The sequence below is a fragment of the Phaethon aethereus genome (genome assembly GCF_964289735.1).
Source record: "Phaethon aethereus genome assembly, chromosome: 1".
Lineage (NCBI taxonomy): Eukaryota > Metazoa > Chordata > Aves > Phaethontiformes > Phaethontidae > Phaethon > Phaethon aethereus.
In genome coordinates, this window is record NC_138575.1 from 149,776,632 (window position 1) to 149,794,117 (window position 17,486).

The 17,486-nt window shown below is 38.4% G+C and overlaps 1 protein-coding gene across 1 annotated transcript in view; it reads left to right on the forward strand.

Annotated features, from left to right (window-relative positions):
* Window positions 1–206: 206 nt before the first annotated feature.
* LOC309417017 (uncharacterized protein) overlaps window positions 207–17,486 on the forward strand; it is a gene marked incomplete at both ends in the record, with an annotated part of 50,743 nt that continues 33,463 nt past the window's right edge. The window contains 10 exons of the mRNA XM_082014409.1: window positions 207–378; window positions 1,586–1,817; window positions 3,886–4,075; window positions 5,129–5,303; window positions 6,433–6,498; window positions 9,634–9,754; window positions 12,748–12,893; window positions 14,480–14,623; window positions 15,653–15,808; window positions 16,934–17,299. Coding sequence (XP_081870535.1) covers window positions 207–378; window positions 1,586–1,817; window positions 3,886–4,075; window positions 5,129–5,303; window positions 6,433–6,498; window positions 9,634–9,754; window positions 12,748–12,893; window positions 14,480–14,623; window positions 15,653–15,808; window positions 16,934–17,299 — 1,768 coding nt within the window. The remainder of the gene's footprint in view (window positions 379–1,585; window positions 1,818–3,885; window positions 4,076–5,128; window positions 5,304–6,432; window positions 6,499–9,633; window positions 9,755–12,747; window positions 12,894–14,479; window positions 14,624–15,652; window positions 15,809–16,933; window positions 17,300–17,486) is intronic.

Below are 17,486 nucleotides of genomic sequence, written 5' to 3' on the forward strand. Positions count from 1 at the left end.
CTTGTCTGTGCTAGAGGGATGGGGGGCTTAACTATGCTGCCAAAGGAAAATTACGCTTTATGCAAGAGTTATACTACTAGAAATTTGGGAAAATTCCAGTAGAAAACTGAAAACTGAGCAGCCTTCAGTGGAGGCCAACAGTTGCTGTAGTTGAGACCTTCAAAGGCTGAGGCTAAATTACCAAACCCATTTTTTCCCTCTCCGAGATGACTAATGCTTCTCCTGATTTTTTAAGGAGTAACGAAGGGTGCAGAGGACATTGCAACTTAAACACTTCTACCACACTAATGGAAAAAAATTCTTCTTTGCAGAAAAAGATGACATCTACATTTTTGCTCATTGGTCATCTCATTCTACTGATACCTCTGTTCAGTGCTGGTAAGTTAAATACGTTGTTGAAATCACCATTTTAAAAAAAGAAAACCTGCAGGAGATGAGTTGTGTGTATGTAGTAGTAAAGAGTTACTGAGGGCAAATAGTGGATTTGAGGTTTGGTTTTGCTTCAGCATATTGGAGATGTGCTGAATGCCTCTTCTTGGATTGAAGTTGCACTGGGGATGGAATGGACAGATTGACATAAATATTTTTAAATTGAACCACATAAAGATAGGGTACTGGGGCTTTGATTAGCCTCTCCCTGATTCCTATGAAGAAGTCCAAACTGATTTGATTCCTTGACTTAAAGTCATCTCTTAAATGCCTTCTTTAAGAGGCATGCTGTAGCTCTAGTCCTGAAAGCAGTGGGGCTCAGTTTCCTTTGCAATTAATTCGTAATATTTTTAATGGTAGATCTAATTTTTCGGTAAAATTTAGGACTACATAAATTAATGATGCTGCTCTTGACATAAGCAGTCTAACGTTAATGTTTCTGAATTAGCTTAAAATCCATAAGGACCTACCTGGAAATTTTTAAATTAGGTGACAGGAAGGTGGTGGGACTGGAAAGGTTACTGAAGACTTTTTTATTTTGAAAAGCAATACAGTAGCCTTGTGTTTATACAGTCAGTCAGTAAGACTTGTAAAATCAATTCAGTTAGATGTTTTGCAGTTTCATGGGAATTCAGTGTTGCATATGTATGCAAAAGTTTGGAAGCCTTTAAAACCTGCTTTATAGCCAAATGGCCTGCTCTGTGCTAAGCTAGTATTCTCCAAGTAGTTTTCGCTATAGCTTTCATAGATAGTATCTACATTAAGAATCTGGTAATTCTGCAAAAGTATTAACATGCTCAAATAACAGGGGCACAAAAGATGAGTTGTGAAGCTTGTGTTGCCTGGTGAATCCCATGTATATTCTTATGTCTTGGTTTGCACTGAGGCTATTGGACTTACATGTGCTTGTTGGTGACTAGCTTAATAGAAGGAAGCTGTGGCTTAAGCTTTGTAAAATGTGGTTTAGATCCTCAACCAGAAGGTGCTAAACAAACAAAAAAATGGTAGCCTTGTGATGTTTTGATGGTAAATTGTTTATTTTCTAATTTTGTGCAACTTGGAATGGATATTAATACTTCTAAAACATAATAGTATACAGATAATTGCATACTGATAATATACAGCACTGATAATTTTTTTTCTTTTTTTTTAATAGAAGAATGCATTATTTGTGATTACTTTGTGCTTGTCGGAGAGCCTATAGCTATTAGTTGCCCAATAATTACACTGCCAGTGCTTCACTCTGATTACAATCTGTCGTGGTACAAAAATGGTAGTGCTACACCAGTAACCACAGAGAGAGATGCCAGGGTCCATCAGCGAGAGGGCTTGCTTTGGTTTATTCCTGCAATGCTGGAAGATTCTGGACTTTATGAATGTGATGTAAGGTAAGGAAGGGCAGAGGGAAACAACTGCTTTGCTAATGCTTACAAGTGTGATAATATATTCATGGAACTTGAGTATACAGAATTTTTTGTTTTAGGTGAGAACTTGGGTCAGTTAAAAGCACTGTTTTGACTACACTTTTTGTTTCTGTGTGCTGCCCTTTTTAAAAATTCCACACATGTAGCATTGCAAAAGACGTTCATGCAGAAGACTCTTATCTTAAAGCATGATAATACTGACAATGGTCTGCGTGGTTGGTTGTTTATTTTGTTTGTTTGTTTTGGATGAAGTGTAAGGTCACAGGGAAAAGTCTTAACTGCTTCAGCTTTTCCTGTGTTCAAATTGCTGTTTGATACTGACAGATCAGAAGAATATTTTGGTTTCTTCATTGGACATGGTTAAATGGAAGAAGGATCTGAGAGGAGCAAACTCTGTATGTTACGCAGTATCACCACATACAGGCTTTGTGGAGAGCTTAGCTACTTTTTGGGAATCCTTTTAGAAATTTACAAACTAAAAGGCAGGAAACCTTTCTAATGTTTTATTTTAAGGCATTACTAAATGCTACTGGTCACAAATGAGAATGCATGTGAAGTGCAAAGCAATGTGCTAGACAGCTTTAGAGCCAGTGAGAGTAACGTGTGCCCAGTACTGTTCAAAAGATCTGAGTGCACAGAGAAGAAGGAAAAAGAAATAGATTCTTTTAAACTCTTTAGCACTTTAAAGCTTTTGCTATATTTAAAGCTCAGATTAGTGTACTGGACTTCACCACTTCAGGTGGTGCTGGTGGAATGGCTGAAACTCACTGTGTGCTGAACAGGGAATTAATTTTGGGAAGGTGCACAGAAGTTGTTCTTTTCCTGACGGTCTTGCCACAGCACGCTGAGAACAGCCAATGGAGGCTTTCTGAGTGACCCAAAATTTGTTTCAGTAGTGCGTAGTTACGTGTACTGGTGTGCATACAGTACATCAGTTACGCTGAAGGGGTTTGGGCTGTGGACGTATTAACAAGTGATCAGCAAAAACTTCCAGTGTAGGCACAGGTCACAGGCCTTTGCACCTTCCTGCTCCAGAGTCAGAAGTCAGAATAAATGTAATCCTTGCAAAGCTACCCAGTTAAATAATTTTAATTTAGTCTTTCCTACTATGTTTCTAGTTACTCTAGCTATGAGGTGCGTTCTCATGGGCACCTCATGTCCCTGGCTTGCATAACAGGGACAAAGAGGACAAACATAACAGCAGGAGAAAAAACTTGCTACAAGTTCAGTTGTGTTAACCTGTAACCTGCATTTTATGTGTCAGTCGCTTAAACCTTAATTACAGAGCTTGTCAAAGTTCAGTATATAGAAGTTGAAGCCAGGACTGTCAAAACATGCAGTTCACTCTTCGAAACTTCTCCCGTAGCATATCACTAAGAAATGAAGAGTTGAGCCCTGAATTAATAGAGAGTATTCCTTTACTTCTGGCTTAGGCTTTTGGTTTCTAGTGCCATCTCTCCTCTGCAGTGATAGTGTACCACAGGTTCTTGCAAGCTGTTGGTGTGAAGTGGTTTCACGTTGATACTGCACCTTGATGTATATGTTACTCAAAAGCTTTATCTCTCTTCTAAGAGTTCCAGCCTGTTTCTCTTGATAAGTCCCTCCAAGGAATGCTGAGATGAATCTGTTATCTTCTCTTGTTCATTTGGCACTGAGGGTGTTCCAGTGCAGCTATGTTTTGGGTTACCTTGCACTACTGTATGTTGGCAGACATAGCGCTGAAAATGGCTGGGTTGGTGCTGTGGGCTCTGTAGAGTGTCAGCTCTGAGAAGTCGTGGCTTCCCTTCTGGTGTTTCCAGAGCAGACTCCACTTCTGCTCACAACATAAAGTCAGAGCTTATTCCCATCTCTTTCAGTCTGGAACAGGGCTGAAGTGCTGAGGGTGGTATTTAAGAGCTAGGGGGGCTGTAGCAGGAGTGTTAGAGGTGAGGCTGGTGAAGACGCTGAAGTCCCTCTCTGTAAACTCCCTGACCTTCTGGAAACAGGGAACCTTGTTGGTAATGACCTGACTTGTCTGCTGTTCTCGTTACAGGAGCCTTAACCACTCTAACAAAAAACCTATAAATTTAACAGTTTTTAAGAATGATAATGGTTTGTGTTTTAACGGAAAAATGAAGTTTGAACAAAAAGTGATGAGCACAAATACTGGAAAGATTATATGCCCTGATCTAGAACATTTTAAAGATGAAGACAATAATCAGCCTGAAGTACACTGGTATAAGGTATTGTGCATGTGTATATCAAGATAGGAAATACTCTATTTAAAATGTGTTATAAAGGAACTGTGAAAAGCAGCTTTTGGAAGGGAAGGTTTATTTTCCCTACAGTTTGAGTCAGGTGTCTGTCTTCCTACACTACTGGGGAGGTGTAAGGAGGTATGGGAGGCATATTTTAAAAAAAAAAATTCTCTGTTTTTGGATTGCCTGTTTTTTCAAAGTAAAAAAACATGTTTTGCGTGTTGATTTGTGAAAATCTAATTTATCCTGTCATAATTTTATGTAGACAATAAGTTTAAAAACTGTATGTTTCCTTAAATACAAGACTCTGCATAATTATTTCCGTTTCCCAGAATATTAGGCTTGTCCTGTCTGTTGATCATGGTATTGTATTCTTATGCCTCTTGCTCTGATTCTGCCAAAACACTCTGTAGCCTATGCAAGCTTAGAAACATGGATTTTGTCCATGTTAAGGTAAAATTCTAAAGTAGCTCAACTTATAATTCTAATGCTGGTATTAAAGTAGCTACGTGGGCCTGTGCATGTGAAATAAACTTGGTGCTGCACCTATACATCTTCTTTTGAGATGAAGTGATTCTAAACTGCTTATAGGTCAGGGAAGACAAGGAAGTTTTTTCGCTGTATTTGCATTGCCACAGAAATGGTAATATACTCAACAGAACAAGGCATTGCTACAGTTCAGTGATTCATTTCACTGAAGTAGAAACGTAGGCATGTATTCTCATAAATTCTGCTACATGTGTAATAACTTTTATTACAGCTGAGGTAGATAACTGGCATTTAATGAAGGCAGTGAAATAAAACACAGCATTTGAAAAATTAAAGGATTTACTGCAGTGATTATTAAAAAGTGCAGATGCAGTAAGACGTCATTGGGCTTCATGTTAGAGTGTAGTGATCCTTGGAAAAGAACTCGCATAATTTTTTTTAAAAAAATCAGCATTTGGCAAGTATTTTAATAATCTGTAGAGTTCAGTAACTTATTTAATTATCAGATTACTAGTTCCCTTAAATCACAGGAACTTTTGATATATTTAGGAGTGTAAGCCTGGATTTCTTGAAGACAAGCGACTTCTTTTGGCAGAGGGTGAAAATGCTGTCTTGATTCACAACGTGACTGTACAAGACAGAGGAAACTACACATGCCATATAGTATACACGTATATGGGAAAACAATATAATGTTTCACGAACTATGAGTCTAGAGGTTAAAGGTAAGTGCACTGAGGTTATTCTCTTCTCTTTTTGGCTCTGCTGTAAATATTTGTATGCAGGCATAAGCTATTTGGCATGTTACTTTTCAACTCTGTGAAGTTAGAGTTGCAAATCTTCTTTAATTAATTACTTCCTGAATGCTAAAATTAAAATACAATAATGCATGTTGCTACCCTTGAGCATTGCTTCTGAGGGAGAATTGTCACAGGGTAATGAGAAATATGAGATTAGGAATGAGAACTATAAGGAAGCAGTGGTTACTGGGGTAGGGCGGTTTGGTTTTGCTAAAACAAATAATGCACCATTAAATTCAATACCTTTAAAAAAAAAAATTTTTGCTGAGACCATCACAGCAAAATACCTGCTTGTGACCTTGTTAAAGTTGCTTACAAAGTTCACTGGAATCTCAAGTGATGGGAAAGAAGATGTGACAAGCTGTATAAATACTATAAAGTTAATGAATCTTCCTCTGGAAAGGATTGGCTTACTGTTGGCACCTGGTTGTGCTTTTCTGCACCTAACGGGACATAGAACTTGCTGTACCAGGATAGTAGTTCTGTCAGCAAAGTTGGCTGGAAGTAGAGCATCCATTTTTCTAAATTAAATCAAAATTCTGACTTTAGATAGGTGATACAAAAACATTGGGTTGTTAGCAGTGAGTCTATATATCGTGCCGAATGGTACAATTCCAGCCCAGTTTAAGTTTGTGCTTGTTTAGTCTTTTACTTACATAGATACTCACCTGATCTAGGAGGTTGGTGAGACAATCCCTCTTTCTCTTCCTTATCCATCTCTCTGACAAAGCTCATTGCATTTTTTTGTTTTGTTTCTGTTTTCTGGTTTTGTATTACTTTTATAACAACTGCCAGTCAATTTGAGATTTTTTTTCCGAAGTATTTTTAAGGTAAGCTAAAACCTTCTGTTAACTTGGAAGGTAAAATAGAGTAATTTGGATAGAGTACAGCAAATCTCATGAGATATTTTCTGTTGTAAATTTGAAACTGGTAGTAAGTATGGTGTTACAATAGTACCAAACAATAAAACAAAACCATTGTAAAACTATCAGTTGAAGTAAGTTGTGGGACTCTTCTTTCCTAAAGATTTTATTTTTCTTGTTGTTTCTGTTAGAAAGACCACTGCGAATAAGACCAGAGTTTATTTATCCAAAGAATAATACAATTGAAGTAGAACTTGGTAAGTAGTGACTATTTAAGAAGTCATTAACATTCAGTAAAACAAATAAGCTCCTGGTCTTTCTGAAATAACATGTTAACAGTTCCACTGACTTTAGCAAGACTAGGAGGTAGGTACATGGATTGAGGATATCTGGAAGACAGAGGGTGGAACATGATTCCCTGAAGTAATTTGCAGGGGCAATAACTGTGTGCTTAAGGTTAGAGTCTCTTGACCAGCATGTTGGGTGGATGCATTTATTTTTTTTATTCTATTGCCACCTGTCCTTTGCACCACTTCTCGGTGTGTATGTCTTGACATATCCTCAGTATCTGTGGAAATACAGTTACATATAGGTAACATGTTAGGATAGTTACCAGTTGAGCAGTTCAGTAGTTTTTCCTCCTCCTGTATGTTTCCTGTCTACTTTCCCCCTCCACAACCTGGATTTTATTCCTTGTTCTAGGGTATTAAAGGGTTTCAGATACTGGCCTTTTGTGAAACAATGAGCTGCTAGTTGATGGATATCCCAGGTATTGTTTATCTTAGAAATTGCTTAAAGAAGAGATTCTGGATATAATGAATAACTTCCTCCCAGTCAGGACAGACAGACAGTGCAGCAGGCTGCCGAGAGAAGTTGTACAGTCTCTGTCCTTGGAGGTTTCGGAGCCTGATAGGATAAAGCTGTGAGCAGCCTGGTCTGACCTCAGAGCTGGCTCTGCATGGAGCAGGAAATTGGACTAGAGAGCTCCCAAAGTTCCTTCCAACCTCAATTATTCTGTGATTCTATAGGCCAAGTATATGGTACGCAAGTCTTTTCCTAAGGAAACCTATATGTGTTTAGATTGCACCATATATCGGCCAGAGTTGTGTTCTACTGACGTAGCCCAGAAGAGTAAGTTTTGGAGCTGCTTGAACTGTAATTATTTTTCTTGTTTTGCACCAAGGACAACTGCTTCAAACAGAGTATTTGATTAAAAAGGGCATTAACTGATTTTGGAGAAGTGTGATTGGCTATTTACTAGATTTACTAGTACAGGATCTAAGGTGTCTTGTAATCTTTTGAGGAAGGATTATTGCCAATTAGGTAATTAGAGAAGCTCTGAGGAAAGGTTGCTTTGGGGTTCTGGCACTATACAGGATCTGAGGCCACAGCACTGTGGATTATTTTTATGTACATCTCATTGATGGTAGTCCCGCATAACATGGCTACTTCTGCTGATGATTTTTCTGACACTGAGCTTGTAAATACTGTGTATGATTCTTTTGTCACATTGAGGCTTCACGCTTCTTTTCACATTACGTGAAACATTTGTCTGGCCCAAATTCTAACTTTGAGTATATGGAACTAAACTAAAGTGAACAGCACTGAAATACTGATGGGTTTTGTGGTTTTGTTTATTTGGGTTTTTCTGTTGTTGCAATTGTTTTGGTTTTTTGGGTGTGGTTTTTTTTCTTTCCGTTTTGACCTCAACAACTTGTGAAAGATACCTCATTCTGAAGTTGCCAGGTTCTGGTGAGGGTCAGTAGATTTTGACCAGAATGATGAATGAGCTTTACTAGAAATTATATCCTCCAAAGTCCAGAAGGCTTTGTTTTAAACAGTGGGAGTAATCTGATACAAACAGTATTATTTTATAGACTTACAGTCCTGCAGTCTTCAGAAGGTTATTTAATTCTGTTGGAAACATTCAGAAATGGCTCAGCAGCCTCTTCTTTTCTGGTAATTACATCTTCTCCAGCTTCCTTGCAATTACATGCCTGAAAAGCTTTTGTGCTCTTCTGTTGTGCTCTTCCACTAATAAGGAAATTTGTTCACTGGATCTTAGACTGAAATAGGGAGACTTGCCACAGTAATTTTTTTACCTTGCACAACCCTAATCTTTATGTGTGAAAACTTTCCTTTTCCTTTGTAATTGTAACTGTGGAAGAAATGAAGTAATATTATGGTGGTGCGTCCCTGTACTGCATCTCCTACCCATCAAAATACGTAAATGTTGTCCCCAGTTCTGACTGGTAATTAGTTATGACTTCCCATTTAATTCAGAAAAATTCTTACCAATGCAACTTCTACTCAGAAGGAGTCTGATCTGCATAGGCCCTTAAAAGGGTCTTTAATTTACTGAAGACAGCCTTTGAGATTTTCTTAATCCTTGATAGTACCTGCTGAGAAAATGGAAAATAGAGCAATTCTTAGTCCAGGGGCTGCCTGTGACTCTCAGCCTCTATTAAGATGTGTCATGCAACAACTTGTTTAGACTCCTTAGTTTAGAATAGCATTTAGTCCATATTTGTTATGGCTTGTACACTGCATTAATTAAAAGTTCTGATGTATTACTGGGTGCCTTAGACCAGCTAAAATGAACAAACCCAGCTTTGATTGCATTACAGACATTAGGAAAGCAGTCACACATGAGACTAAAAGGAGACACAAAGCCTTTGGGAGCAGGGTGTGAGGATATGCAGAAGCCATCCCAGCGGACAGTGTTGGCCAAAAGACTCTGATCTTGACTGAAGATATGCATGATCACTGAGAATGGGATTTAGCTCCAGGGTGTAATTGTCTACACATGGGTATCTGCATATGAGCTAAGGGCCTTAATTCATGTTACTATCAACAGGGGCACAATTCAGTTGCCTACACGTAGATGTCTAGTGCTGTGTTGGGTGATCTGGCTTGGGTGGTCTGGGTACTCTAGTAGTGCAGGTTTCTTGAAGATCTGAAGTCCTATTTCCCAGGTCTGTATGGATGCCTTGAATGCTAGAATGCATCTCAGATGTCACCATACTGTGCACATGCAACTAATTTGAGTCCTGCGATCTTGCAGTGGAGTCAGTAGAGCCTGCATTCGGTTGATAATGTCCAGGTATCTCCTTTAATGTGAGTGGACTCCAGCAGAGCTGAACTCTGTTACTAGCTTAGACATCTAGCTCACATGTAGACGCGAACATTTAGACACCTACATTTAGGGTGGAATTTATATCCAGATTGGAGACACCCAAGTGCAGATTACAAATGGATGAGTTTTAAGGACTCTGCTTTTTATAAGGTAAGTGGGGTTTTCGATATCCCTCCTTTTCCCAGCTGTTCCCTAATCACTTGATCCTGCTTCTGTTACAAGACCTTCAACTGCCGTATTTAAATGTTTTTTATAGGCTCCCATGTAGTTATGGAATGTAATATATCAAGTGGCATAAATGGCTTGATTCCATTCTGGCAAGTTAATGATGAGGGTGTTGATAGCTTTGATAGCACCTACAGGGAACAGTTTTATGAGTAAGTATCCTTATACATTGAATTTTAAGTATATTTCTACGTGAAGTAATCTGCAGTAATTTGCAGTGAATTCACCATAAAGTTGACTACTAGTCAACTGTCAGTAGTCATTGAAAGACTGATTAGAAGTCTGCATCAAGTACGTTATATCCTTATTGCTCGGTTTTAAAGAAAGTAAACATTTTATTATAAATACTGATATATCTGATACAAATGTAATGAAGCAATCATATGTAAGTTTTTATAATGTTGTTGTGAAACATACAATTTTGTAAGGCTTATTTATGCATTCGTTCTTATGCAGTCCTTTTTGCTAATAGAATTAAAGCCTGCCCTCTATCATTAATATGGGGAGGATAGATTATTCCAAGACAAAAAATCATCACACTTTTATTTGTGGAGTGGTTCTTTTCTAAGTACAGACACAGCTGCTAATCCTCAAGAACACAAAGCAGAAGCTCTTGTTGCAGGACATTTAGGGTTTTTTTATGTTCAGGTCAATTAAGCACAAATTAGGCTGATAAAACCAGCAATTTCTTTAGAGAGAGGAGAACCTTTGTTACTCAGTGACTGGTCTATGCTGTAGCAGAGTGTACAGTTTGTTTTCTCATTGTATCAATCACTGCTGTTAAATATAACCCGTAAAATGTAGTGCAAAGAAGAAAGAAAAAAAATCTCAGCTGATCACTTCACAGTCATGCAGAAGCATTGCTGTCTCCATGAAGTGGAAAGCAGTATAAAATATGGCTAAAGAGTTAGGTTGCAGGCTGCTTTTAAAATGATCTTTTTTATTCATCTGTATCTGTATCTTCAGAAGGAATCTTAGTTCTGCTTTGTCCCCAAGTTCTTTTAGGGGGAATTACTACTTTCATGATAGATCTGTATACTGGGTTGTTTGCCTATAAGTATTAGGGCCCCAGCTTATGGTCTCTAAGGCACAACTAAGTCCATTATTCTTTAGGGCATGAAGTTTCTCAGCTTCACCAGTTAAGACACGTGCAGTTCTGTGTAGTTATGTTTAAAGTTATTGTAACTGCAGCTTCTTCTGAAACCAACTTGGTGCTGCTATTAAACACATCTTCCTGAAAATCATTTAATATATTTAACTTAAAGCAATTCTCTGTTGAGGTTTTTGGCTTGCTTGGAAGTGATCTCCATTTCTAGTCACTAACCTACTTGATAATTTTCCCATGCCAGAGATGGAGATGTGCAAAATACATCCTGTGCAAGTTCTAATTAGGATCAGTATTTCAAAGTAAGTTGTCCAGGATCAGAGAAATGAATCTAATTGCAATAATAATGTTTTATTTAAAAAAATAGTAGCAATTTCTTAGCAATTAAATTTGTGGAGCATTTGCTAGTGGCAAAGCACACTGTAGGCATGGCCAACATTATGGACTTGAGGTCTTACACCTAGGAGGTAACTCTTTCGTCTGCTGGGAGGAAAGTTACAACTGACTTGAACAAATCTGAACATGCTGCAAAATGATGAGGTTTGTATTGGCATCCCATGACAGAAGTTGCTGGCAATTATATGTGTCAGAAAAACTGGTTCTTCAGGATGTTCTGCAAAATGAGTTTTCCTCCTTAAGTACATGGTCACATCACTTTGGTATATAGGGTAGGATGCCAGTTTGTAGGTACTTTCCTACTGTGGCCCCTCTCACCTTACGCTTTGAAGTCTACCTTAGAGCAGGGTGGTATTTAGCAGGATAGCATATTATATCTCCAAACCTGTTGTGGCAATAGATGCCAGACATAAAGGCAGTATCACCATGTTTGTTGTCACTTGACACCAGGGTCACCCAGCTTTTGTGACTTTTGTTCATCATTATTTCCTAAGTTGGTTGGCACCATTGACTGTGGGCCCTGTGAGCTTGGAAAGTCTGTTAGTATGCTTAGATAGGTTTCTGCTTCGTCATCAGTATAAAGAATCCTGGAAGATGATTTTTCTGTTGACACTTTTGTTACTATGAATAATCTTTCATTCACAGAATCATTTAGGTTGAAAGGGACCTCTTGAGATTGTCTAGTCCAACCCCCCTGCTCAAGCAAGGTCAGATAAAGCAGGTTGCTCAGGGCCGTGTCCAGTTGGGTTTTGAATATCTCCACAGGTGGAGACTTCGCAGCTTCTCTGGGCAACCTGTTCCAGTGTTTGACCACCCTGAGAGTAAAAAAGTGTTCAGATGGAATTTCAGATGGGAAAGTGTTTCAATTTGTGCTCATTGCCTCTTGTCCTATCAGTGGGCACTGCTGAAACGAGCCTGCCTTTCTCTTCTCCACTCCCTCCTGTCAGGTATTTACACACATTGATAAGATCCAACCCCCATCTTCTAGCCTTCTCTTCTCCAGGCTGACCAGTGCCTGCTCTCTCATATGACAGATGCTCCACTCCCTTAATCATTTTCATGGCCTTGCGCTGGACTTGCTCCAGTAAATCCATACATTTCTTGTACTGGGGAGCCCACACCACTACTCCAGGTCTGATCTCACCAGTGCTGAGTAGAGGGGAAGGATCACCTCCCTCAGTCTGCTGGCAGCACTCTTCTTAATGCAGTCCAGGATGGCTGGGCATGGGTTATTCCTCCTCAGGTGCAGGATTTGCATTTTGCTTTTAACTTCATGAGGTTACTGGCAGCCCATTTCTCCAGCCTGTCAAGGTTCCTCTGGATGGCAGCATGACCCTCTGCTGTTATCAATCAGCCATCTCTTTGAGCAGTTTTGCAGATGATACAAAACTAATGGTGCACTCTGTCCCACCCAGCAAAAAAATCCCAACAGCGCAACATGTATGGAAAATGCCAAAGTCACCTCTGGTCATGAAACTAACTGTTACAGCGGTGATACTTACTGTGCTTCACTAGCTTCTTAGGTTTACAGAGGTAAAAAAAAGAATGCTCTAGTATTTGTGGATAGATGAATCTATCCCATATTAAGCACTGATATTTCAGTTTCTCTACAGATGTTTTCTTTTTACCCTTTTTTAATGACAGAAAGGGGATGCCTCATGGACTTGCTGTATCTGGAACAAAATTTAACATTTCAAAAGTGAAAGTAAAGGATTATGCTCATAAATTTTTCTGTCACTTCATATATGGTTCTGAAGAATTTACAGCCTACATCAAATTGGAACGCCCAGGTAAGAGATCTCATCTTGATAAAATGGTGATCAATGATGCTTACTTCTCAGTTACTTTGACAACACCCTACTTAGAGCTAAAACTGCATGATGTACCATTGTGCAAAGTGGGCAATGCAGCTCAATACCTTCTTTTGTGAATTTTTTGTCATATCCTTGGCAAAATTAAATAAAATGGCACTTTTAATTTGCTCTGTCTTCTCTCATTCAGTGTTTTAGGAAACATTAATGAAAGATTCCAATTTGTTTGAAGCAAGTATGAGACCTCAGTGGAATACTGTGCTTTATTTTACACATTTGTACTTTAAAAAGTATGTGGATCAGAGGAGATCGTGTGTCTAGAAGAGCAGTGAAAATGGCCAATTCTCTAAAAGACCAGGGGGAAGACATTACTAAGTGTGGAACAGACTGCCAAAAGGACATGAATGTATATGTGAACCTGGTTGTCCTATCCTTCAGTAACAAATAGTGGGCTGAGATTGCCAGGAGGAAAAAAAAAAATCTATTTCTGTAGTAGGAGAAACTCTTCACATGATAGTGAAGGCATGAAATAGATTGCTTGGAAAGTTTATGGGCTTTCTGTTACTGATGCATGTGCTGTGTTATCGCCTTCTAGATAGGCTCATGCATGTTGTTTGGGAGCATCAGGCCACTTGTTGGAGGCCCCAGTCTTGTGCTCAGAGGCAAGGATAAGTTTGACCTATTGCTGGCTGGCACGAAATTTCATTTTCAAGTAGATGAACTTAAAGGTAAAGTGAGCTTTAAAAACTCAAAGGCAAGGCTGAAGAAATTAATTCTTTTTATTTAAAAACAGATACACAAAAAAGCAAATCACCAGATATTATAAGTGCCTATGTTTTTTTTAATTTAGCTGCAGAAGAGCCTCTGGTCTATTGAGCTTGTATTGAGCTGGCTTTGTCAGCTGTGAGCCAGTCCTTTGACAAATGTTATTCTCAAACTTACCTTTAACTGGCCACATTGTAAACAAACAGTTGCCTCGAAAGTGGATCTGAGCTCTGGCTTGTTACATAACTGTAAGTTCTTCATAAAGATTGTCAGGGTAGGACTTAACCTCAGAAATCTTTTAATATGCATGAACTAAAAAATGCAGTTTGTGGAGGCTGTTTGTTTTGAGGATAACAAATCTATTACAACAAATGAGTAGGCTCAATGACAGATCTTCAAGGAGGCTAGAGGCAATGGAAGGCTGGTTGGCCTCGCGAGAATAGCATGGTCAGAAAATCACCTCCCCACCTCGGACTTTTTTGCTTTTTGACTGATAAAATTTTGTACAAGAATTTTCACTCTACTGCTGCATACGTCAATATTTTGGTGTTTCAGGTGAAGAGTAGCCTCATTTGTCACATTGCTAAGGTACCTTTTCTCTGAAAGATAAAAGTAGGCTTATCAAATAATAGTATTTGCAGAAAGCATGCATGAAAAACTTTCAGTCCTACTCATTCATTCCTTTTTTTTTAAAGTATTTTAATGACTAGAGTTTTAAACATCTCTTTTTGCCTTTCTCTGGTTCTAGTATATAACTGTGTTTTGTTTGTTTTCTCTCTTTTTATTCCACTCTACTGCAGCTTGGAACATTCAGGGTTACTTAATTGGAGGAGGAGTTTCTTTGGTATTTTTAGTATTTTTTACTCTCTTTATCTACAAGATCTTCAAAATTGATATAGTGCTTTGGTATCGGGACTACTGCAATCTTTTCATGGGTAAAAAAGGTACATTTGTGTAACAGTGCTGTGTGTTGTATTGAGTCTTCACCTTCCCTTGCAAAGCAATGAGTTAATCTCGTGGAGTGTGATTGGTCTTCCTTGGGCTTTTTGAAAGGATAACATGTTTTTAGGATGTTTAGAATTAGTTCAGATAACAAAAGCATTTACAGGGGAAAAATCAGCAACTTTCCAGGAATCCAGTACTATCATTCCTTTCCCTGAAGACCCACTTCGGTAGTTTGAATGCTGTTCTGACAGCAGTTGGTCAGATTTCTTTTAATTACTGTGCTTACAGAAAGCAGTGAAATTGTTGTGCGTTTTTAATTTTCCATAGATGAACCAGGACAAATTGCACTTTCTTTTGTTTGCTATTTGAAAGCACTTATATTTTACTTTCTCTAAATTCCTGGCATGCAGAAAAATGTTGATAGGGGTGCTGTCTATGAGAGCATGCTGAAGAATGGGTCATTTCTAAACATCTGAGAGGAGGTACATGGCTAGAGAAACAGAAAATATTTTCTAGAGGTATTGAGGTTCTGTTAGATTTCTTTGAAGTCTTTTAAATTTGCTCTTTCTGAAAAGTTTGTTCCAAAATATCTAATACTATTCAGACCTTGAAATTTGCCAAATACTTTGGTTTTGTTTTCATGTCAAAGTGGTTGCTGTGTTTTGAAACTCCAGGTTAGAAAAATGACGTGTGAGTTATATGGCAGTTGAAATTTTAAGTTATTCAGTTGTACTGTTGGAACTGCTACTCTGCAGATAATTCAGTGATAGTATTTTTTTTATTCAGAGTTCAAAAAAGGATATTCAAACCTACTTAATTTTGCAGGTTTCTTGTGCGTGTTCAGATCCAGAATACTGAATTCTAGAAGGCCTGATTCTACAAATATTTCAGGCTTAGCATAGCAGGATTAGAACCCAAAAGAATGATTCAAGTGGGGAAAAAACAGAGTTTAGAAATTTTTTTGTTTTTTTACTTGCTTTTGTGTCCTTAGAATCCATTTTATATTACTCCTATTGCTCACTCTTTAGTTTCAGATGGGAAGATCTATGATGCTTACGTTGTGTATCCAAAAAACAGAGCGAGCTGCTCAGATATTTTTGCTCTGAAGATACTGCCAGAGGTCTTAGAAAGACAGTGTGGATATAACCTCTTCATATTTGGGCGGGATGACTTACCAGGAGAAGGTAAGCTCTCTGAAGACAAAGAGCTATTTGATAGGATGACCTCTCTACTGTTTCATTTTTATTTGTGCTGAGAACTGCTGTCAACCAGTGGGATCCAATAAAGGGTATAAGGGATGCTTAGACAGTGCAGGTGGAAAACAAAGAATAAAGAGCAACACCAAGTTACCAGGAATGATATCAAAGACCACTTGTTCCTAGTGAAAGTTCTTACAAAGCACTGGCTTCCTTGCAACGTTTTAAAGTCCTTGTGGAGGTTTCCTCTGTGTGCATATGCACATCAAATTTGAATTTCTAACATCTGACACTGAAAATTGCAAAGTTTGTCCCACTGACCGCTTATGTGAGGTGAAATGATGAAAGTCTTTTGAATCCTTCCCAGTCTTATGACTTTAAAAAGATAATACTGAGACAATAAATTTGCAGAGTAGGCCTTGAATAGAAGTTTTTGTTTAAAAAAAATTATGTGCGAACAAACCTACATGAGGTGGTTCGTGGATCACTTTTTTATATCTGAAGGCTTTTGATAGTGGTTTGAGAAGAAAGAGGTCCCTGAGAAGTAGAATTTAAAGTGCTGCTTTATTTTTCCACCTTGAAAAAATGCAATAGTTCTCATGGTTGACCCATATGGATTTTGTGTAGTATTTACCATATTTTGCTGGTTTAGAATTAATTGTCTGGAATGCCATTGAAGGGAGGATTCTTTGCTTTCTCTTCCAGTTACATGTAACTAAAAACAGTTAAGCATAGCAGAGCAAGCCGTTTAAGGAAAAAGGTCATAGTTTTATTTAGGCCTATGGTTTTGGAACTTGTTTTTTTGCAATTGCACCTATGATGGTAATAAAATGGCATTAGCGAGATAGGTAGTAGATAGTTGGTAGCTCTTCTCTGTTTATGCAAAATAAGAATATCGACATGCAGTCTGATGGGGTCAGATTGTGTTGCATTGGCCAAATCTCTACTTGCTGGCTAACCCAATGTAACTGCTTGCATGCTCTTACCCTGCCCCTATTTGTGAGGTAAAGTGTGTTGGCTTAAATACCAAACAGTGAATGAAGCAGCTGCAATGTGTTGGTAACACAAAAAAAAGAAACACAGCCTTAATTTTGCACGTTTTTTTTTCTACAGCTGTGATCAGTATTGCTGATGAAAAAATCCGTCAAAGTAGAAGAGTGATAATTGTTTTAGTGCCAGAACCCTCCTGTTACAGCGTTATAGAAGATGTGTCTGAAAAGCAGCTAGCCATGTATAATGCTCTTATCCAAGATGGCATTAAAGTAATTCTCATTGAACTTGAAAAAATACAAGATTATGCAGACATGCCAGAAGCCATCAAATATATTAAGCAAAAGCAGGGGGCTATCCGATGGAAAGGGGACTTCTCGAAAAGGTCTCACTCGGCAAGTACCAGATTCTGGAAGAAAGTGCGCTACCACATGCCATCCAGAAAAACTGCGTCTTCATCAGGATTGCATTTGTTACCGAAAGACTTTAATTCTCCCTAAATGACAATAGAAAAATGACACTTACTGACTAATTCAGTGCACATAGTTTGTGATGGATTGATTGAAGGTGACGTGTATCTGTTTTGTGCAATCTCATCCAAATTTCCTGGATTGAAGGTACTACAGCTGCGTCTACAGATGTGAATCATCCTTTCTTCTGGCCAGATCAACAGAAC